This window comes from Sphaerodactylus townsendi, linkage group LG12 (genome assembly GCF_021028975.2).
Source record: "Sphaerodactylus townsendi isolate TG3544 linkage group LG12, MPM_Stown_v2.3, whole genome shotgun sequence".
Classification (NCBI taxonomy): Eukaryota; Metazoa; Chordata; class Lepidosauria; order Squamata; family Sphaerodactylidae; genus Sphaerodactylus; species Sphaerodactylus townsendi.
Window position 1 is genome coordinate 55186167 of NC_059436.1, and position 23796 is coordinate 55209962.

Below are 23796 nucleotides of genomic sequence, written 5' to 3' on the forward strand. Positions count from 1 at the left end.
TCTGCTTCTTGTTGCAGGATTTGTGCCCTCAGCCCAGTTCTTCCAGTGTGATTTGTGCTGGGGAACCCCCCCCCCCCCCAATAGCCTCCCAGACTGTCTAGATCACAGGTATCAAACTCGCAGCCCTCCAGATGTTATGGACTACAGCTCCCATCATCCCCTGCCAGCATGATGCTGGCAGGGGATGATGGGAACTGTAGTCCATAACATCTGGAGGGCTGCGAGTTTGACACCTATGGTCTAGATGCTTTTGTATTTCCAGGGGTTGGGAAATCAGAGCCCTGCCACCCATTTGACGGGCCCACACCTTCCTGTCCTGGCCCTTGTTGATGCCCTTTGGTGGTGGTGGCCCGGGGGGGGGGGTACTGCTCTCACAAACTGTTCTCCTCCGCATGCCCACAGATGTGCAGGGCAACCTCTCTTGAGTTGCGAGCCAGCCAGCCAGCCCCCAGCAACAGCGCTCGGTTGGATTTGTCTTTCCCCAGCCAAATGTTTTGTTTTGTTAACCTTTGGGACAAACGGATGGTAATTAAATATGGGTCAGGAAGGGAAAGAAAACTCCAGCTCTTGATTTATTCCCTAATAATTTTGCAGCTGCTTGTTGGGAGCCGGGCGTGGCGAGTGGGCAGCTCTCATTGTGCACCCTTTCGCTGAAATGTATCTGCAAAGATCCACTTTTGCTAGAGAGGGTCAACAGCTGTACACAGTTTCTTTCTAGAGCCCCAGAAATTTCGGCTCCTCCTGTTTTCATCCTTCATCCCTGCTGGGTCTAGTACTCCGTGCGGCAGTTCAGCATACTTCCTCCCCCCCCCCCTTCCTCTTCTCTTTCTTCTGCTCCTTCCACCCCCTCCTCTGATGAAACTTGATCTCACAGGCCTGGTTCTGGGCTGTGGGGGAAAGACGGGTTTTAACGCTTTCCTTCCCAGTGTCAGCCGAGTACAGTTCTCTTCAAGCTCTGCTGCTGGCTCTGCTTCTGAATGTTGGGGGGCTAGAGTGTTGGGCAGCTTCTGAATATTGGGGGGCTTTAAGGTCCCCTTCAAGACACACGGGCTGCTGTGAGCATTTCAAGCATCACCCTGCCCTTTGGGGCTCTTTGCAGCCTTCCTTAACGGATGCGGAGCCTCGCATTGTAACATCTGCAAAAAAACCAAAGAGCCACTCAGCACCCCCCCTCCCCAGTTTCCAGTCAAAATTGTGACAAATGGATACAAAGACAAGGGAGCAGTTGCAGGTGGCAGCACTTCGGTGTTCTTTGCATGCGGGGGCTCTTTGCTTTCTAGACTAGGCTGGATAGTGGAGGAATCCCTCTCTAAACAAGACTTTGCAAACAAAAGGTGGGTCTGAACTGAAGCGTCTACAAGGGGTGGGTTCTACTGTGGGGAACTGGGTTTGAGTCTCCACCCCATTCCTGTACATGAAACCTGCTGGGGGACCTTGGGCCCGACACAGTTCTCTCAGAACTTTCTCTGTTCACATGGGGCAGCTCATGGCAAACCACCTCTGAAGGCCTCTTTCCTGGAACCCCCTGCGGGGTCACCACAAGTCAGCTGTGACTTGACAGCACTCTCCCCCCCCCACCCAATACACACACAACTACTGTCATTTGGGAGTGGGACAGCGACTCAAACCCAGTTCTCCATTCAAGAGAAAGGTTTGACTCCAGGAGCACCTTTAAGACCAACGGTGTGTTATTCTCGGCAGCAGCCTTCATGCGCACACAAGAATAAAACTTTGCTGGTCTTAAATGTGCCCCTGGATTCAAATGCTTTTCTGCTGCTTTAGACCACACGTGGCCGCCCACCTGAAGCCATTAGAAAAAGTGGGAGAGAGTTAGGGAGAGAGGAGCTAGGTACCTTTTCACCTGTGCTTTTCACCTGTGGTGAGCATGTTGGGCTGGGCTGGGGCAGATTGTGATTCTGGAGGCCTGCTGGGCAGCCTCGGTGCAATCGCTTGCTCTCCTCCTAGCCTTGGAAAGTGTTTGTTCTGTGGGTGCGATGGAAGATGAGAGAACCGTACCCACAGCCTTGCAAGGCAGGATAGCAATGAGATGGGTGTCCCAAAGTCTGTTCCACATGAGAAGCCTATGGAAGGCTTGGTTGCTGTTTGTGGAAAGAGATTCCCCTCCTCCTGCACTGCTTGCTTTGGGCTTGCCCTGTTGTTCACAGAGACCATAAAATGTGCTTGGCCGGCCTCTCCCTGGGGATGGCCAGTCGTTCCCAGCTGAGATGAGAGCTTGTGATGGACTGTGGCCCCCCTCACGGAGGAAGCGGTCAATGGCCGTCCATTCCAGCAGCAAGCAATAATGAGAACAAAATATGTGTGACACCACTTCATAGGACCCACTAGACCAGGGGTAGGGAACCTGCGGCTCTCCAGATGTTCAGGAACTACAATTCCCATCAGCCCCTACTAGCATGGCCAATTGGCCATGCTGACAGAGGCTGATGGGAATTGTAGTTCCTGAACATCTGGAGAGCCGCAGTTCCCTACCCCTGCACTAGACTGACAAAACAGTGTCCACACTTTCAAGCACGTTGCTGGGTGGGAGGTCACCATTTTTGAAAGAGAGAGGAAGGTGGGGAGTGGATTTTTCAGGCCATGGTGACAGGTCGTGTTCTTTCAAGCACACGTTTGGGGAAAGAAGAACATAAGAACTAGCCTGCTGGATCAGACCAGAGTCCATCTAGTCTGGTCACGGGTTTGAAAATCCTCAAGAGGCCTCTTTCTATGCTCTTTGCTCCCCCTTCCTCGGTTCTCAAGACCCTATAGCGCATCTCTCATGAGCCTCATTCTCATTTTTTTTTTAGGAATGGAACATCTCAGAAGGTTTGCCTGTTTCAGGGAACTACATTTCCCAGGCTCCTGGAAATGTAGTTCTACCAGGCCCAGGTAACGAGGCAGGCTTCTCTGCCTGCCTCCTTTCCTAAAAGTAAGTGGAATGGGAAGGCGGGGCGGGGTGCCGTGGGAAGGACGGGAGCAGAATTTTAAAATGAAGCGAAAAAGCCAGAGTGTGCACCGGGCGCACTCTGGCCTAGCTACGCCTCTGGTTGGCTGTTCTTGGCGACCGCCTGCTGGGTGCAGTGGACTCTTGCTCTTCCCCAGAAAAATGTATTCTTTTGATTCTAATTATCTTGAGCTTTTTGCGTAGAGCAAGTGATCGAGCCAGCAGATGTTACAGAATCACTTGTGAAACACAAGTCAACATGTTTTCCTGAAGTGATTGATTTAGACATCACTTCTGAGGTCCTTGGGCAACTGGCACCAAACTGATTTTTAATACTTGACCTTTGAGACTTGCTATTTTTGCCCCTGGATTGTTTTACGTAGAAAAGTCAGTTTTTAACTTGGATTAAAATTCCCATTATGTCCATGCATTTTATAAAGCAACCTTGTACCAAAATGTGCTGCTGGGTCATCAGTTGGTCTCTTCTGACTGACTACAGCTCTTCAGGTCTCAGGAGGAGAAAGGTCTTGGCCAGCCCTGCTCTCTACACTCTTCCCAACTGAAGGTGGGACTTGGGACCTTCTGCTTACATAGCAGGTGCCCTTCCACTAAGCCACAGCCCCTCCCTCCCTAGACTGCATCACCTACCACCCCCCACCCCCCATTTAATTACAACAACCAACCCATTAGATGGGTGGGAGAACATGATTAGTTGGGCCACTTTGTTGGGGGCGGGGGCAGGGGCGGGGGGGGGGGCTGCTCTGTTCCACTGCGTTGTTTCTTATAAATCACCCTTCCTTATGCTTCCCCTGACTGGGGGAAAAAGATGGGGAACAGCATCTCTTTTCCCTACAGAAGGTAAAGCTCAGATAGCAGCTTTGGGGCTGGGCTGTTTTTTCTTGGGTCAGTGGTACCAAAGCTGCGTCCATGTACGGGCACACCCTTACTTCTTAAGATTAAAGGAAATATGGGGAGTTCCAACCACAGATCTCCCACATCATGCATGGTTTGATGGTCTGTGCCTTTGAGAAGGAACTGTCAATGCATATTACAGTGGAACCTCGATTTTCGTTGGTAATCCGTCTGAAAAGAATAGATGAAAACCGAAACTGATGAAAACAGAGGCAAACTTTTCCATAGGAATCAATGTAAATCCAATTAATCCGTTCTAGGCACTCCAAAAAACATACCAAAAACACATTTTTTGGTGAATAAACATAGTGTTTAATGCTGAAAACAGTAACAAACAATAACACTAGGACCAGCTTCAGAGCCAGTGGACCAATGTCGCACCAGAAAGCTGTCCAAAGAGGTCTGTTTCTGATGTCTCTTTAAGATTTGTCTGAAATGGGGCAAGGCATTGTCATTAAACAAGTTGCAGACACAGCACTGCAACACTTTTGTCCGGGTAATTTTTCTCCACAAACCCCTGCACCTTACTGCAAATTTATGAAAACAGACAATTTTTTCACTGAAAAAATAGATGAAAACCGAAACCAATGAAAACCGAACGCTATGAAAACCGAGGTTCCACTGTATTTAGCTTGAGCACATTGGTGTTAAATTCAGATTTAAATGCCAGGCCATTTTAAAGCAGCATCCAATGCAGCTGCATTAAAAAATCAATTTAATTTTTTTTAAATCTATTTTTATTATCCATACTGAACTCTGAATGCCTTATACATGGTTAGTTTATGCATGGGGGGGAGGGAAGGATTGCAAAGCAATTTTTAGATCCCAAAACAATTCTGACTTTGGTTGTATTTCATCATGTGCTCTGGTTGTATTTCATCATGGGCTCTGGTGTGGCAAAAGACCAAAGATGGAGCGGCACAGTGGCAAAGAGAATGAGCTGTGGTCACCAAGGTCCCAATTCAAATCTTCCCTTTACACAACTCACGGTGTAGCCTTCAGCAAACCATTCTCTTTAACCCTCAGCCCATGGTCTGCAGTATGGGGATAATAATGCCTGCCCAATTTGTATGGCTATTCTGAGGATAACATGATTATGTATGTGCATCGTGCATTGAATACTGAAAGTGTTATATAAATGTTAAGTGTTGGGGTATTATGTGGTTTCTGGGCTGTATGGCCGTGTTCTAGTAGCATATCCTGTTAGCTCCCATTGGAAACAATGGGGGATGGGGCACCCCCTTTAGGGGTCCATAACTTTGGCCCCCCTGAACCAAACCTCACCAAACTTGGGTGGTATCATCAGGACAGTCTCCGGATGACATCTGGTACTGGTAGCTTTAAAAATGCGCCCCCTGCAGGCCGAACATCACCAAAAATACCCCCAAAGTCTGAATACCTTGCATTTGGATTCATTCATACTTGGGCAGGACATATTCGGACAATTTTTTGTCCGAATATGCCCAAATTCGCCCAGATTCTGTCCAAATCTGGTATTTGTTTCATCCAAATCTCCAACCCTAGAAACTGATGCTTTTTCGGGGGGGGGGGGGATCCACCCCCAAACAGCATCACTTTCAATTTTTTTTAAACTGAGGACCCCAGATTCTCTCTTTAAGGTGGATTTAGAAGAAGAATCTGAGCTCCCTGGTTTAAACACCATTAAAAGTGATGCTATTTGGGGGTGGATTCCACTGGAGGTGTTTTGTGAAAGATGATGCTGACAATTGTTTGGTAAATGTTTTGCTGGAGGTGATTTGTGAGCGATTTACATGCTCAATACCCACTTGCACTGGCTTGGCACTGTTTCTCAGGCTAACAACCTACCTCCTAGGGTTGGTGTGAGAACAAAATTAGGAAAGAGAGTTGGTGGGGGAGAACCATGCATGTTTTGCTGGGGGTGGAGGGTGATTTGTGAGCTGGTACAAAAAATAATTGTTTGGTCATGGTGGGGGAGGGTGGCCGCCCATACGGGGGGAGGGGGGGAGCGCCAGCTCAGGTTTTGTCCCCGGACTCGTTTGCCTAGATTTGCCTCTGGCGGGTGGCAGCAGCAGATGCATCACACTCACTTAGTTTTCAAACTGTGAAGCAGAATGTTCTGTCTTGGCATCGGTCCTAATTTTGTGTGGTCGAGAAAAGAAGCTGGCATTTGAATCGGAAGCTGTTCAAATAATAAGGCCTTCTTACTAATTCTTGTGGCATTCGGTGCGTTAATCATTGTTATTCATCCACCTCCATTAGCACTCAAGAGAGCCACTCCTGGTCATCTTGTATAGTAATTCTGCTGGAATTCTTTGGAATTCCGCATTCCAGCCTCTGCAGTTTTGGAGAATGCTTCATGTTCTGGAAAGCAGAAGAGTTCAGAATCGCTCAGTTCCGGCTCTTATGACCCTCCCAACAACATGACTGCATCACAGTTCCCCAGAATTGGCTTCCCGTCAGAAGCTGCAACTGTCCCACTGTTACATAACACTCCATTCTTGTTGTTGAATTTCTCCTGCTCTTACTGTCGGCGAAGGAATTACTTTAAACTCAGTTGTAATAGAAAATATGACAACCCTTTTAAAGTCTATCAACAACACGCTTGCGTTAGGGAACCACTGTTTCATTTCTTCAAAGTCAAATGACCCCTCCTGAGTTGTTTTGCTGAGAGATAAGTCATGCAGTTGTGGAAGTGAACAGAAGAGAACCAAGGAGTAGATGGTTATCCATTTGCTTCTAGGGAACAGGAAAGGTAAAGAAAGATGGGGGACATCGTGCCATCCATGAGCAAGGAAGGAAAGACCAGGTGGAGATCTAGTCTGGTGGAAATGTTTGGAGTGTCAGATGAGGAGATAAAGGTCTTCCCCTGTTCAAGCACCAGGTCATAACTGACCCATGGGGTGACATCACATTGGGACATTTTACTGGGCAGACCTTGCTGACTGTGTGGTCTGCCACTGCCTTCCCAGCCACCTGCGCTTTACCGCCAGCAAGCTGGGCGCTCATTTTACCGACTTCAAAAAAAGGAAGGCTGACTCAGCCCAACTTCCTGAACCCGACTTCCATTGGGATTGAGCTCAGGCCGTGAGCAGAGTTTTGGCTGCAGTCCTGCGACTTACTTCTCTGCACCATGGGGCCGATGAGGAGACCTGCATGCGAATCCCTTGCCAGCCAGCAGGAAGCTCACTGGGTTCCCTGGGGCCAATCGCTCTCTCACCTGAATCCACCTGATCAAGTTGCTGTAAAGGATATTATGGAAGAGTGGTGAGCTTTGTAGACCCCCCCCCCCCGAGTTTCTGGGAGGAAGCAGGACCCTCTGGCCTCTGTGACCTTTTTGTTGGCCCTGTAGGGCAACTGCAACCTAGTAGTGCACAGTGGGGTGAATCTGGTTTCATCCTGCAGTGCTGTTCTCACATTGGACAGGTGAAGAGGTGATATATGCAGAAGAGGTGCGCAAGTCTGGGTTCACTCCCGGAATGAATGGTACCCAGCAAACAAGAGCAGGAAGCATCTCGGGAAGGCTGCCCCTTGGAATGGTGGACAAAAGCAAGCCCCTCCGTCATCTGAGGTCCCCCAGGGTCCAAACCGCTTTGAGATGCCATTCACAAGTTGTGCCTTTGCAGAAAGGACTCCAGAATTGGAGTTAGAACTGGAGCGCATGTCTCTACACCAACACGATCCCAGGTGAGCTTCCTAAAGTCTCTAGTTGAAAGGGATATTGGGCTGGGAGAGGCCAATATGATCCAATTGCATTAGTGACCAGTGTTTGTTTCTTGGCTTTCATGAGAGTCAGTGTTGCCTGATGGGAACCCTACCTGCTTCAGAGTAAACAGCAGTGAAAGGGGCAGAGGCGCAGTGGCAGAACATCTGCTTGGCACGTGGGTTCGATCCCTGGCAACTCCCCTTAAAGGTATTGTCAAAGGCTTCCACAGCCAAATTCAACTGGTTGTTGTGGACTTTCCGGGCTGTGTGGGCATGGTCTGGTAGATCTTGTTCCCAGCGTTTTGACTGCAACTGTGGCCTGCATATTCAGAGGTGTATCACACAGAGAAGTCTGTTACATGCTGTGTCCACAGGTGCAGGTGAAATGTTAGGAACAAGATCTACCAGACCACGCCCACACAGCCAAAAAACCTACATCCCCTGAAAGGATCTGGCAGGAGGTGATGTGGAAGCCCTCAGCCTTAGATCCTTGTCAGACAGTTCTGACCTTGACGGGCCAAAGGTCTGATTCTGTATAAGGCTGTTTCATGTGCAATGTGGTAAGCAAGAACGTGCCGTGGTGCTGCTGGCAGAAGGCGGCAGAGATGTCTTCGCAAGCGGAGCTGCTGCTGTCCCTTTGGAGTTCTGAAATGTTTAGGAGAAGCTTTTCTCGGGGCGGCTTCTGAGCCAGATCCCTGCCTGCCCGCCTACCCGCCCGCCAGGGTTTCCAGAGAGCTGCTGGCATCCCAAGCAGAGTCCTCTGCTTGACCCTGAGGCACGGGCAGGCAGAACAATGAGGGGTTAAGTGTGCGGTGGGCGTTCCTTGCGTTCCTGATGTCATGAAGTCAGACAAGCTGAGCCTGAAGGGGGCCCTTTGTTGGCAGTCCCACAGCCAGCCGCCTCTGCCTGCGAGGAGTGCCTTTTGGAGAGGGGGGCTGGGGGGCAGCAGGCAAATTTGGAAGGCCTTGCTGTCAGTCACCGGCCCGGCTCTTCTCGTGTGCTGAGCCCGGGGGAGAAGAGGGTGGATTCTTCTGCCTTGAGCTAAGCAAGAACTTGGAAGAAGAATGTCCCCCAAGCCTTAAGTTGCAGTTTGGGAGAAGGGAGGGGGGGAGGGACAGCCAGCCAGCCAGCCAGCATGGAGCGTGTCAAAAATGGGTGATCTGGTGCGCTGGCTGATCTGCAGCTAACGGTTTTCAGGGAGGCTGAGTTTGCTGGCTTTTCCTAACGGGCGGCAGAGAAACTTTGCGTGTGAAGTTTTCAGGAGAGGCGGAGGAGGCTGGGAGCGTTTGGAACAGAGGGCCTTGCTCCAGCAAATGAAAATGTTGGAGATTTGCCTGAAATTAGTGGGTTGCAAGTCAAAAAAAGGACTTTCTTCATCCTCCAGCTGCTATTTGGAAGGTAAGTTCCAAGTTCGGGTTTGGGGGGTGGGGGCAGACTTGAGGAGGGGGCTGCTGCTGGAGGCCCTGTGGCAGGAGCTTTGGTCTGGAGCTCTCTGGCTTAGACTTTGTGTAAGCTGTGACTTTGCCGCCACCTATGTGGCGGGGGGGGGGGGGGGCTTAGTGGGGAGCCCCCAAGTTTTCCTGTATTTGGCTGTTTTAGCTGTTTTCTGCCCTGAAATGGGCCTGGGGGTGCTCCAGGTGGGACTGGACGTCTGCCAACCCAGGTGATTTCTGTTAACTCCAATCCATGAAGTGTGTGCCCGCCTGGCTCTTCCATTTATGGTTGAAGAATATCGAGAGGTGTAACAGCCGTTGCTTTAAACAAAACCACATCTTCTGCCTGCCTCCCTTGGCTTTCCTTTTATGCCCAGGCCAGGATTTGGCTTCTTCTGGGAGGGGGCTGGAGGAAGAGGCCTTGCTTTTCAAAAGAGATTTGTATTAAATTCTTCCCAAAGAAATCTAATTGATATAGAAAGATTTGTGCTTTTTTGGATTGGGGATTTTCTTTGTGACCTGCTTTTTGCTACAGGTTTTCAGTTACGTTTTAATGCTATTTATAGCATTTATCTTCCTATACTCTGGATTTCTTGTTATGTATGCCTTTCAAAGTCCCAGGAGATGGGGTGGGGGATTATTACATAGTTGAATACATAGTAATACTGAAATGGATTGATAATAACCACTGGTGGTCTTGAGTTAAGAATGCTGGAAGTTTTGACTCTGCCACAGAATTTCCATCTGAACTTAAGCAAGTTACTTAATTTCCTTGTCCCAATTGCTTATTTCTGCAGGGAACAGTGTGATGTTATTTTTCCTGTGTACATTTCTAGTGGTAGCCTGTTTTTCAGGCAGATTTCGTGTGTGTGTGTGTGTGTGTGTCCCTGCGCACGCCCCCCCCCCCCACTTGTGGATGCTGCCGGTATGCAAATATCACATGCCACAGAAGCTGTTCTCCTTTACCCAGTTTGAGAAGCGGAACTGGTTCCACGTGACTGACTGGAACCAATCACAAGTGTCTGTTGCATGAGTGATGAAGGTTGGTTGGCAAATTGTCCCTGAGAATAGAATGAAAAAACAAATTATAAATTTCTAATAAGTGACTTAGACGCAAACGCCTGGTCTGCTTGTACATTTTTCCAGCTAGTTTTCTTGGATGCATTTGTTGTGGAATGGTCGGGTGCATGTGAAAAGAAGCATGAGGAAGGTCCTTTTTTATTGCGCTGGAGATCTGAGTTCAAATCCCCACTTGCCCTGTGAAGTTCATTGTGTGACCAGCCACTGCCTCACAAGGTTCTTGTGAAGATTTTAAAAAGGAGGAGGAGAAGAAGAGAACCTCTGCTGACCACTTTGAAGTAGAGAGAGGATTAAAACGTAATATATATTTCCATCTTCTCGGTCTGTTTTGATTTTCGCATTATATTACTGAGTGGTCAAACATAAGGCTCAAAATGAGACTGAAGACACAACTGCTTCTGTATTAGGGGCTGAAATGTTCCTAGAAGCCAGATTTTTTAAAAAAAGCCAACAGAAGAATTTCAGGCACTGGGTTTGTGTGGTGTTGAGAAAATCCCCTAGAAATGTAAAGCTAGCACTCCAAAGTGCTATAGAAAGGCTGATAAAGAGTTCTGAGATACTCCCCCACCGCCCAAATCAATGCAGTACAAAAACATTTCCCCATCTTGGACAACTGTATGGATTTTTAATTTGTGGGAGGGGCCACTTTGAGGAAGGAATGGAGGGTGGCCATCCAGAATCACATTCCCAGTCCTGCAGTGTGGGCCCCCGGTGCCATAGCAACAAAGAGAGCCCGTGTGGCATGGTTAGCACGACACACATTGACCTAAGAGAGCTGGTTTTGAACTCCTGCTACAGATAGCTTAATGTGAAAACCCATCTGCTGACCACTGCTGCAGAGTCGGCCACCTTGGCCTCATAGGGGCTCAGCTGCCCTCTTGGGTCCATGTGACACAACACCAGCTTCTATTCACAGCGTCTTTACTTCCACCAGGCAGTTAACAGCAGTGCTGCAAGTTTGAGCCCCTGCATCACTCCGACCAGCCTCCCTCTTGTCCTGTTCTCCTTTCATCCCAATCAGGAGGTTACCTGTCTCTTGGGAGCCTCCTGTTCCAGTCTCCTAGTGGCTGGCAAGCTTTCTGTCTTGCCTTCCAGTCTGGTACTGGTTCTTAAGCCTTCCTAACCCTCCTCTTTGATTGCAGCCTGGCTGGGGCTATGCTGGCCCCACCCCATTCTCTAAGGCTGCAATGGGCTGCTGATTGCAACCTGGCTAAGGCTGTTCTGTCTGCACTCTTTTCCCTGTAACTGCTGATGCTTGTTCTCCTGACATTACTCTGCAGTCTCTCCCGGCCCCTGGTTTCCTGGAGGTCCCTGCTCCTGCTGGTAAGTTCAAGGGCTGGTTGTGGGGTGCTCCAGGGTCCCTGGTGGGCATCTGTGCCAAGGAGAGGGGTGGGATAGGCAGCCTGGTGCTAGGAAGCAGCCCTTCCCCTGGACACTTAAAAGCTGTGTGGATAAAATAGAAGAGGAGAGAATGTTGTGAGCCACTCTCAGTCCCCATTGAAGAGAAAGGTGGGGTATAAATACAGTAAATAAACAAACAGCCATATGGGGGAGCAGCTGTAACTCTGCCAAGGGTTGGCTTGACCTGAGCTCCTTTGCTTGCTGGTCCCGAGGATATTGACTGTAAGGCTTTGTGAATGGGATAATTTCACAGCTTAAGTCTTGACCAAGAAATATGTCTAATCTCCCCACCCCCGGAGGAGTTTGGGCTGTACCTCATTTTCATGGGGGAGGAAGCAGTGGTGGGATTCAAATAATTTAACAGCCGGTTCTGGTGGTGGGATTCAAATAATTTAACAACTGATTGTTTACAAGCACCATTTTAACAACCGGTTTTGCTGAAGTGGTGCGAACCTGCTGAATCCCACCACTGGGAGGAAGTCGTAATCACTTTGGGTATCTACTGCCTACTATACCTCTACCTCCTCCAAATTCCATGCCAGTTGGGGTTTTTAAAGCTTCTGTACATTGAAGAGTATATAAGTCAAAGCCCACACAGACCAATAGCAGCAGCAGGAATAACTCTCAGCACCACTGACACAAACTAAAGGGTTCTGGCCTTTTGAAAAAGGGAAGTCTTTGCCTCCTTTTGGTGTCGGGTGGTCGGGTCGGCAAGACTCCTCTAGGAAAGGAAAGTCACCTTCTGGGATGCATCGGGAACACATATCTCTTAGGATACTTTTTTTCCTTGGCAGGTGGCTGATAGAACTCCCCAGGGGCTGAATTTTGATTCGAGGCTTCCAGGTGCTGATCTCTAGAGTACAGGAAGTTAGGGCCAAAGTCTGTCAGGGCCTGCAAAGTTAGAGTTAGTACTTTAAATTTGGGCTGTTTCCCACCTGGCTATGGTGTTCTGCAAAGAAATGTCCCTATCTTCAGAAATTAGTTGGACGACTTCTTGGCTACAAACCACAGGGCCTTCTTTGCGGTGGCACCCAGGCTTAAGGTAACCCTATGAATTAATGCTCCCCCAAGCATCCTATTGTTAACAGTCTTGCTTGGGTCTTGCAAACTTCCTTTACTGTGTCAATCCTTTACTGACCTTTCCCCAGTCACGTTTGTGAGTTTGTTTTCTTTCAGTTGTCAGTTTTGAAAGCTTTTATTCACCCAGCCCTTGGCATTTTGTTTTGGGGTGAATTTTTTTTTTTTACAATTCTCTTACTGATGACTTTAGTATTTGCTATTTTACAATAGATGTGAACTGGCTAAAGTTTGTCTCATAATTCACCTTGGAGACCTGGAATGGGTGGAAAAGGAGGCTGTAAACTTTTTGTTAAATAAAAAATGTGAGCCAGGAAGAGCCCTGCTGCAGCATCTGCTCTGCATGCAAAGATTTCCAGGTTCAGACCTTGGCACCTCCACTGAAAAGTCAAGGAGCAAGTCAATGGCCTTGGGAAGACATCCATCTCATTTGTATGATTTGAACTTGATTTCTGGCCTGAGGCTAGAAGGGCAAAGCTGGGGTGCAAGGCTGCTGATTCTTTCACTTGTGGGCTCAATTGGGCCTCTTTTGAACCCAGAGCCACTTGGTTTGAAGCTGGGGCGTACAGACTATGTGCCTTCTGACACCAGAGCCTTCTTCATACCCAAAGGTGTAAAGGTACCTGTGGCTTCAGGTCTTTCTTGGCAGGCCCTAGGAAGCCTGTGGATTGGCTGAGTCGGGCCTCGCTTGGTCAACCAAGCAGTTGCCGAACCAGCAACTGACCACAGGGATGCTGGGCTGGAGAACTCAGGAGGCCAGCCTGGACTCAGCTGCAGACAGCCGTTGCCACAGCTTTGGCAGAAGCCAGGTAGGTTCCTGCGCCACCTCCACGCCCCTTTGCTGCCTGGCCATGCCAGCGGTCGGGATCATGTCAGCTGAATTCCTAAGTTGGTCTCTACCCCTGGTGTCCAGTTCCTCCTCCTAGTCACATCATCCATTTTTTAATGCTCTGGGACAGGGGCCGTTGCATCCTCTCGTAGTCCGGCATTCCTATCAAGACTCCTCAGTTCATTGTGGGTTGTAGGACAGCAGGACCCAGATGGGAGCTCTGGGGACAATGGAAAGTGCCGTCAAGTCACAGCTGACCTATGGCGCCCCCCCACAGGGCTTTCAAGGCGAGAGGCTTGCCTTCGCTTGCCACCATGTGGGCTGAGGATTCAAAGGGAACTGTGACTAGCCCAAGGTCACCCAGCAGGCTTCCTGGGGAGGAATGGGGAAACAAACCCAGTTCTCCAGAGTTGAGCCTGCTGCTTTTTACCCACTATACCACACTGGTTCTCAGGAGGCAGCTTTAGTACAGTAAACCAAGCAACAAAGAGTTGACCTGAGTGCGCTGTTGAAAACTTTTACATGTGACTATGTATTGTCGAAGACTTTCCGGGCTGTGTGGCTGTGGTTGATAGATCTTGTTCCTAACATTTCGCCTGCATCTGTGGCTGGCATCTTCAGTGATATAACACAGAGAGAAGTATGTTACACTTCTCTGTGATACACCTCTGAAGATGCCAACCACAGATGCAGGTGAAACATTAGGAACAAGATCTACCAGAGCACAGCCACACAGCCCTGAAAACCCACAACAATCAGTTACCTGTGACTATGTCAGGAGAGACTTGACCTGGTAAGGTTTAGGAGCCAAACATTTGTGAGAGCAAATTATGCCTACTTTAGTCTGGGAGTACTTCCCGTGCCTTTGTCCTGCATGGTCTCCTTCAGGGCAAGAGTCTTGTTACCTTTTCCCCTCCCCTTGCAAACAGGTGTAATTGGTTAGGCCACCTGACTGGATGTGGTGCTCGGATTGGGGGCCAGGCTGCCACTTAGAGGAAGCTTTAAAAAAACAACTCTTATAACTCAGAAAACATAACTGGGGACGAGGGAGAGCAGGGCGCCATCAGCCAGGTGGAAAAACTCAGGTGAGCACAGTATCTGGGATCATGTTGTCTTTCTGAAACACCTGTAACTGATGAGCTCTTCCCAGGGAATGTTTCATCTTTGATTTCATGCGGTAAAGAGAGCCGTTCCGTGCACATGCTTGTGGGGTTGGGGTGCCTGTCTGGCGGTTCAGGCTTTCACCTGGGAAAGCTACTCATGAGCCTTTTTTTCAGTGGAAAGGCGCTGCTTTCTCTGTGTGTCCTGTGCTGTTCCCCTCCCTCCCATGAAGGGAATAGTGCTGCTTGATGAGTGGAATATCCCTCACAATATGTGGTGTGAGACCCAGCTCTCTTTCCTTCAAGCAATTGTTTTTGCAGAAAACTTGTCTGCCAACTCACATTTTGTCTGGTTTGAAATGTGTTTTATTCTTTGTGGCTTAATACTTTGTGGCTTTGCTCAAGGCTTCAGGTTTTTTCATGCATTCAGTTTTGGGGTGGGGCTTGCAAAGTTCGTGCTTTGCATGTAGAAAATTCCAGGCTCAGTCCCTGTGGTGCCCAGCTGCAGTGGGACCACGGAAGGTTCTCAGGTGACCCTGAGGAGCCATTGCTAGTTAGAGAAGGCAGTACGGAGCTGGATGGACCCGTGATTTGACCTGGCATAAAGCATCTTCCAGTGTTCTGGTGGTGACCCTGCATGTGCTCACAACTGCCAGGTTTCAAAGGGGTTGTGTTCTTTAAGATACATATCTTGCTGTCGCACTGCATTATGATCATTATGTTGTGAAGGGTATCTGAAGTACTTTGACTTCTCACACATGTCGCCCTGCATTCCAGTTGTTTTGCTGTTCAAAGTGACCTGGTCTTGAAACAGTATACTTAATTGTTCACAGTAAATTTTGCCTGATATAAGAGGATTTGTTAAGTCTTACAGGAAGTGGTTTGAGGCAAAAAGGATTAAAATATTGTCAGGATACAAAGTTCTGGCTGATATGAGTATGAAACAATAACTTGTTCTCTAGGCCAATGTTGTCAAAATTGTGGAAGTCATTGAAAGAGGGCAGAAAGAAAGCTGCATTCAGAATTACTAAAATCTTGGTTGGATACATTTTGTTTGCTAATTTTGGCTGCAAGTCTGGTATCCCAGTATTAAACACCTAGCTAGCTGCAATATTAGACTGGGGAAAGCAGACTGCAGGTATCTATTAAAGAGGCCAGAGTTGGGAGCTGAGGAGGGGCTGCCTCCGACTCCATAAGCCCATCAAAAAGTATTGTGCTGTGGCTTCTTTTTCTATATGTTCAGTTTATAGCATCACACTAATGCGGCATATTTTTTAATCACCATGCTAATTCTGGAGAAAGTTTTTAATGGTGGTTAATGTTACACCCCTGATTTTATCTGTAATCTAACTGGTATTTTCATGCTGTTTATTCTGTTTTTCTATTGCTAACCTGTATAACTTAAGTTGTCATATATTCGCATTGTTCTCATGTTCTGTATAGTTAACTGGGATGGTTTCCTTTTTGATCTGGGCTGGTTTCCCCATTTTAATTTTGGCCCTGCCTATTTTCCATCGTTTCTGAATATACGTTTTGTATTTTGACCATTAAAATTGCCAACTGTGTTGCCTTCAGGTCTGAAAAGAGAGGCCTCTTGCTGCTCTCCATGGCTCCATCTGCTTGGGGGTAACAGAGTTCCTTCAGCGTTTAGGTTCTCTTAAGTGCCCTTGGCTCAGTGTTTAGGGACAGGTGTGGTGGGGGGCAGCAGTGATACTTTGGCCAAGTCCCTCCCCCCAGCTCAGTGTTTGGGCCATTGCTGAGCCTTCAGAGAAGGTATTTTGCAGGCATCCCAAATAGTCCATGTGGCAGATTTCCACAAACGGCTTATACGTTTCTATTTGGGGCAAGTCAGACTCTTAGAACCCAAACTACCCTGTTTCCCCGAATATAAGACATCCCCGGAAAATAAGACATAGTAGAGGTTTTGCTGAAGTGCGAAATATAAGGCATCCCCCAAAAGTAAGACGTAGAAAAGTTTTTGTTTGGAAGCATGCCTGACGAACAGAATACAGAAATATAAGACATCCCCTGAAAATAAGACATAAAGCATCTTTGGGAGCAAAAATTAATATAAGACACTGTCTTATATTCGGGGAAACACGGTAATGTCACTGCTTGTCACTAAACTTGTTTTGGGGATGTACAGACCTGCCTTTTTTCCCAGTTGCTTTTGTTTTTATGCTTAGTATTTCTTACCTATTTTTGTTTCTGTCTTCCTTTTTTCTTTTAATGTGCAACTTTTAACAACAACAACAACAACTCAGATATCAATTTACTATCTAATATCCTGGTACAAAGAAACCATAAAAGGAATTCCAGCGTTCTGATCAGACCAGATTAGGGTGGTGTCATGATCAGAGCATCCGTCTTGGATCTGAGAGGCCTGGGTTTGGTCTCCCACTTTGCCACGGAAGATTACTGGTTAATCTTGAGCGAGTTGCTTACCTTACAGGGTTGTTGTGAAAATAAAATGGGGGAGAATTATGTAAGCCATTTCAGGTTCCCACTGGGGATAGACCCCGAGTATAAGTGACATAAATAAATACATTGGCACAAAGTTTAGTAACATCTCTATTTTCGTTACATTTAGAAATCATAAACTTGATAGTTGATTAGTAATCATGGCAAGAATATCAGAAGGGATTTGGCCAACAATGCTACATTTCCCATATTTATGTTTTCCTCTTCCTGCCCCTCAGCCCCATTCAGTACCCTGCTTTTTGGGGGGAAATAGAAACTTTAATTTGTATCCGAGCTTCACGGATGAGCCTATTGCACAGCAATGGCTGTGCCCAGATTCAGACCTGGAGGGTGTTTTCGGGGTTCTGAGGTCAGTCTCTGGAGCATGGAGTTCAGGAGAAAGAAGGTATTACTCCATTGGCTGATCATGAGGAAAAACAAAGGCTAGACTCCTCCTCTTTGTGCTGAGCTTAGCCAATCCAGAAGCTTCACACAACCTGCCAGTCATAGATGTATTTTGTCTGAAGAGGGCTGTGAGTTCCAGGTGGTCAATTCACTGGACCTGGATTTTAGGACATGAGGTTTCTTGGGTCAAGTTCCCCAGCATTCTAGTGGCACTACTCCTTAATAAGAGCATAGCAGGTACTCTCTGTGAAGAAATAGTTAAACAGGAGAGATACCAGGAGTGAAGAAGATATCTCCTTCCTCCCTCATCCCCCCCTACTCTTAAAAAAAAAATGTTGGCCAGTGCTTGCTCTTGAAATAAAATGCACAACTCCCCAGCCTTGTCGGGCTGTTCTGCAGACAGAAATGAGAAGCAGAAAGTGAATTGCTAAAATATGAGTTTGCATACCAAGCAAGGTCTGTAACTATTCAAGTATCTGGCACTCGGTTCTACAAAGCGGCTGCAGTTCCACCAGCATAAACAGTGACTTTTGCCTCTGAAGCTGAGCTATGTTATTAAGCTGTGTTCCAGGCATGGGGACTTGATTAAGATAAGAAAACCCAGCAACTTAAATCACCCAAGACCAATTCCAATCACTGATTTCAAACATAAAATTCCAATTTATTATTTCTAAATAGGTGCACATCCTGCTATGTCATTATAACCCTCGCAGTTAATATTTTGCTGTTTCAAGATACAAAGTTCATTGTGTTGTTTTTTTACATAATTTAATATCCTTGATCCCAAACAGCCTTTCCCGCAACTTGCAGCCATAATGTTTTTTGTAGAGAGGTAGCACACAAAGGGCCCCCCTACCGAATTCATTCCACTCCCTGTTTTCCATCACACAGCTGTCTTGCCAAGTCCCATTTTAGGAGGAAATAATCTCAACCAAAGTGGGGGCAAATGCGGCTGATCAGAATGTTCCTTCTTTTTGATAGATAAATGTGCTTTTTCACGTGTCATTATAACCATAGCAGTAGATGTTAAACATTGTAATTAAGGTTACCTGACCTCCACAAAATGTCAGGCAGTACATGGGCATAAAACCAGAATAAAAGGCACCAAGTCTGTCCCTGGCCTCCAGTGTTAAGCCATGGTAAAAGTCCAGGAACTTTTGTCTTTAACGGCAGGATGGGGTTGCATTTGCCATAGTTCATTCCTAACAGAGAGAACCAACTTTTTCTAAGTTCCCAAAGGGGTCACTGTTAAGAGATTTTGCATGTGCATTCAGTTCATTTTAAACCAGGTTATCTTCAATTAGGTAAAGATTATTATTATTTAAACAAAATCTGACTTAAAAACTAAACTTATCCACTCTGGCCCATCCTGATCCTGCAGAAATTGTGGGATTTATCATTGTGAGCAGGGGTGAGATTCAAATAATTTAACAACCGGTTCCGGTGGTGGGATTCAAATAATTTAACAACTGGTTGTTTACAAGCACCATTTGAACAACTGGTTCTGCCGAAGTGGTTCAAACCTGCTGAATCCCACCACTGATTGTGAGGATCACTTTTGGGGGTCCCCAGGTCCAGTGTCTAGGAGAGCCAACCAGCCTGACCTGTGGGCTACATGAATTGAGTGTGGGGAACTTGTCCCAAAATTCTTTGCAGTGTGCAGGGGTTCCTTGGCTGACCCATCAGTGCGTAAATTAAAAGAAGTCATGGGGGAAGAAGGAGGGGTGTTGACACAGAAATCAAGGTGGATGGCGCTTCCAGTGAGAAGCAGTGAACTATGTCCTTGTAATCATTGGATCAATCTGGCTCTGTGTGTGTGGTGTGTGAGTGTGTGGTGTGTGAGTGTGTGTGTGTGTGTGTGTTCTCTCCCTCAGGTTTGAGACACTTGCTGTTCAGGGTGTCTTACAATTTCTATTTTGGCAATAAAGGAGGTGAGAAATCAGCAACAGAGAGTTCGCACTGGGTGAAGTATTTGCATGTAGCTCTTTAAAAAAACAACTTCTAATGGATTTCACCAACCACTTGGTTCTGCCTGTATAGTTAGTTCCGGAAATCTGTACCTGGCTGCCTATTCAACCATCAGCCAAATAATATTTGTATGGAGAATTATATACAAGAGTGGAAGTCTGACAAGATGTTTTTGGATTTTTAGTTAGTGAGGTGGAAGAAAATTGACAGCCATGTGTAGAAGGCCTCCTTTTCCCTCAATAGACATTACAGATTGGGGTGTGGGGAGTGAAGCATATGGGTGCTATTTTCAGTGGCAGCCCTGTTGTGAGGAGCACAGTCAGAGTCCACCTTAGCCTGCACTCCGGGGTTGTTAGTTCTTAAGCCAATAAACAGACTCTGGATTCTTGATCAGTAGCATTTATTAAAAGGCAGCAAGTACCTAGCTTAAGAAAGCCAGTTCTGCTTGACCTGGCTTTCTCGGGTTCCTTTATCCTAGCCCAACTCCCAGATAAAGTGTGAAAAGATTTGTTGAGAGGCTTAGGCGCCTCCAAGCCTTCGCCTCCTCCCTCAGGCCAGCGGACACATCCGGTTCCCCGAGCTGGAGAGTCTTCTCAGGGTCATTTGCCTACTTATCTACAATAGGTGTCACAGCTGTAAACATCAGAGGAAAGGAAAGGAAGAGAGAAAGTCCCTTAGCATATCAATCAAGGCGCACATCAAACTGGTCACATGAAGGTTACAATCAGGTTGCATAGGCCAGGCTTGGCTCCTAACAATCACATTGCACAACTTTTCCCCACTAGTGGCAGCCAGTGAGCTGGAGCTGAGGAACTCAGAGTGTTGTGAAGCTTGGCAAAATCTCCTGTATATTATGGACTGGGGAACTCATTCTATGATTGCCACATTTGGCAGGAGGTCCACATTTCGTGTAATTGTTCTGTTTGGAGATGAGCTGTGCTTAGGGCTGGGCTTTAAAGGGACATCCATCCATCCATCCATCCATCCATCCATCCATCCATCCATCCATCCATCCATCCATCCATCCATCCATCCATCCATCCATCCATCCATCCATCCATCCATCCATCCATCCATCCATCCATCCATCCATCCATCCATCCATCCATCCATCCATCCATCCATCCATCCATCCATCCATCCATCCATCCATCCATCCATCCATCCATCCATCCATCCATCCATCCATCATCTAATTTCTTAATCGTCCCCCCCCACAACTGGCTCTGGGTGATTTACAATAGAAATAAATAATACAATAAAAACTGACTCAAATGAAAACTGCATAAATTTAAAATTGAGTGCAGTAACTAATTTCACTAGCTAAATTTTGATAATTCAATTAAAATTAGAGTCTAATTAAAATTCAGAATGTAGGAGAACAACTCTGGAGCCTGAGAAGTGGTATACAACTGTGGGGGATAGATGGTAACATTAGGTCAGGCCTCAGCAAAATGCTTGGTGGAATAGTTCTGTTTTGCAAACCCTGTGGAACTCCATATGGTCCTGCAGGGCCCTGATTTCCTCTGGGAGACTGTTCCACCAAGTAGGGGCAAGGACCAAAAAAACCTTGGCCCGTGTTGAGGCCAATCGGACCTCGCATGGGCCAGGAATTGTTAGAAACCCTTTTGATCCAGATCTTAATGTCCACTGGGGATTATAGTGGAAGAGGCAGTCACACAAGTATCCTGGGCCCAGACTATGAAGGGCTTTGAACATCAGCAGTAAAACCTTGAACCTGATTCAGATCTCAACCAGAAGCCAATTCAGACGTAGCTTGTCTTGGTCAGAAATGGCAAGACATGAATTAATATGAGGTTCAATGTAGAGACTCCTGAGTTCTGTGTGGCGAGAACAATGCAGGAGTATTTGAGCAGTTGTTTCCACTTGGTTGGGTGAACATTGACAAGTTCTTACTTGTAACGGGACCTGCAGGAATCTGCCACGGATAACTGCAGAGGGGAGGACATTTAGACGAGCTTGCATCAAGAAGTGTCTTAGTAATAGGGATGAGATATTTTTGAAGTAGGCTGGAAGGGATCCATCAGGTGGAAGAAGTCCATAACTCAACGATGAGCAAGGCCTGTTTGTTTCAGATAGTAGTTTTTGTCTTTCCAAATCAGGTACTCTTTGTTTTAAGGTGTGAAAGGTACTGAAAGGTACAGAGTTGGAAAAAAATTCCACAGAAAAACCTAAAGTTGTGATATAATTTGTAATTTGTTGGTTCCATTTGGAGCAGTATGCATCAGCGAGCCTTTGCCATGTTAACTTGCCTGGCCTTGCATTGTGATGGAGGTGCGCCCAAAATTTCAAGACTGATATCCAGACTCTCGTAGTCATAAGATTAAAACCCATCTCTAGGCATAGACTGACATTTGCAACACAGTTGGGTAGTCTGAGAAGGTTGAGAAAAAACTTGTACTGCATTCTTTCTAAGTCTTTAATTGGGCTGCCTACTCATATTGGGACCCCATATAGCATCTTTGGAATTAATTTGGATTTGAAGATTTTAACTGCAGAAGGTATGTATTGACCTGCTTGGTGAAAAAGAAGCATTTAATAGCGGCAGTGTTGCGTTTTGCAAGGTGGGTAATGTGACTGAGTTGAGGTTACCATTTCAGATTGAAATGAAACATCACTCCCAGGTAGCGGAAAGATTGCAATTGTTCTAATGTGTTCCCATTGATTTTCCATGAAGAAGGTTGCCAAGATTTGGCAAACACCATAATCTTGGATTTGGTATAGTTTATCTCCAGAGCATTGCATTCACAATAATCAGAAAATGCCTGGAGACGGTGGGTGAGGCCAATTTTTGTCTGCAAAAGCAAAACGGCATCATCTGCATATAGTAACACAGAGATCTTCTGTAAGTTCAAGGTGGGATTGTTAGGGTTATCAGACCAGTTATCAGAAAGGTTAATAAATATTTCTGGGTGGATAACATCAGGTCCAGGGACCTTGCCTCTCTTCAACTGCCTTATCAAACAGAATACCGTATATACTTGCATATAAGTCGAATTTCTCAGCACATTTTTTGTATTTAAAAATATTTTTGGTTTTTACATTGTCAGCTGCCAGAGGGCGCAGTTTTTAGGCTAGTGGCACCAAAATTTCATGCTATCATCAGGTGACACTCCTAACGATACCAGCCAGGTTTGGTAAAGTTTGGTTCAGGGGGTCCATAACTTTGGTGCCCCCATCCCCATTGTTTCCAATGGAAGCTAATTGTAGATGGGGCTACCCTCTTGAGGGTCCATAACTTTGGACCCCCTGAACCAAACTTCACCAAACCTGGGTGGTATCATCAGGAGGGTCTCCTAAAGATACTCTGAAATGTTGGTACTGTTAACATAAACATTCCTCCCCTGATTTTAACTCTTGTGTTTTAGCTTGGTTGCTGATTGAGCTAATGTTTTTGTACTTTTAAAGTTATTGTTGAGACCATATTGTTTTTGTTGACCCTCTTTTCCACTTACAGAACTAGTTTACTGTTTTTCTTTGAAACAAATATTCAAAAACATTTAACCTCCTGATGCCTCAATTAATGTAATTTTATTGGTATCTATTTTTATTTTTGAAATTTACCAGTAGCTGCTTCATTTCCCACCCTCGACTTATACGCACATCAATAAGTTTTCCCAGTTTTTTGTGGTAAAATTAGGTGCCTCGACTTATATGCGGGTCGACTTATACACGAGTATATATGGTACCTCATCAGAGGAGACAGGTGGCCATTCTGGCATCTCATGGATTGATGGAGCCTCAGCAGAGATGGCAGGAACTGATGGATCAAAAAAGATATTGTGGTAATAATTCCACCATGTAATGTCTGATATTAATGGATTGGTGGAATCTGAGTTTGGTTGAGGGACATCAGACATGAAATGCCAAAACATTTTGGGGTCCTTTGAGTTTGTAGCTTCGAGAAGAATATTCCAGGTTTTTTTTATACTTCTCTTAATCTGCATCAATTTGTAAAAGTTTTTACATTCGGAGATGTAGTCTTCATGAGCTGATTGGTTTGGACATTCAATGAGGACACGGTAAAGATTTCGGAGTTGAGATTTCAATTGGAGACATTCCAGGTCAAAGCAGGAATCATTTGAAGAGTGAGAAGTTGAATTGCTGGGTTTGGTACTTGATTGAGTGGATTTAATGCTTAAAGATGTTAATTTCTCATAGAAAGAACTTTGGCAGATTCAGCATTTTTAATAGCCAAGAAAAATTTATCCAAAGACCCCATGCTTAGCAGAGTCATCAGTTGCGCCTCCTTCTGAATGGACCATTTGGTCGGAGGATTGAAGCAAGGAGGATTTACATTAATCTGCACAGGGGTCAATGCAGCTCATGAAGCACTGGTGTCATATGTGCATGCCATGGGGTCCCAGAGAGGAGCCGGGCAGCTGCATTTTGAACCAGCACAAATTTCCGGATCAGCCTCAAGGGCAGCCCAGCGTAGAGTGCATTACAATAGTCCAATCTGGAGGTGACTATCGCATGGAT

The 23796-nt window shown here is 46.4% G+C and overlaps 1 protein-coding gene across 2 annotated transcripts in view; it reads left to right on the forward strand.

Annotated features, from left to right (window-relative positions):
- ABL1 (ABL proto-oncogene 1, non-receptor tyrosine kinase) overlaps positions 1 to 23796 on the forward strand; it is a 219724-nt gene that overhangs the window by 94700 nt on the left and 101228 nt on the right. Inside the window, exon 1 of one of the 2 annotated variants that reach the window (XM_048512404.1) lies at positions 8395 to 8938. The exons of the other annotated variant lie outside the window; for it this stretch is intronic. Coding sequence (XP_048368361.1) covers positions 8854 to 8938 — 85 coding nt within the window. The 5' untranslated portion in view covers positions 8395 to 8853. Of the gene's footprint in view, positions 1 to 8394; positions 8939 to 23796 lie in introns of those variants that run through there. 2 annotated transcript variants of the gene reach the window in all.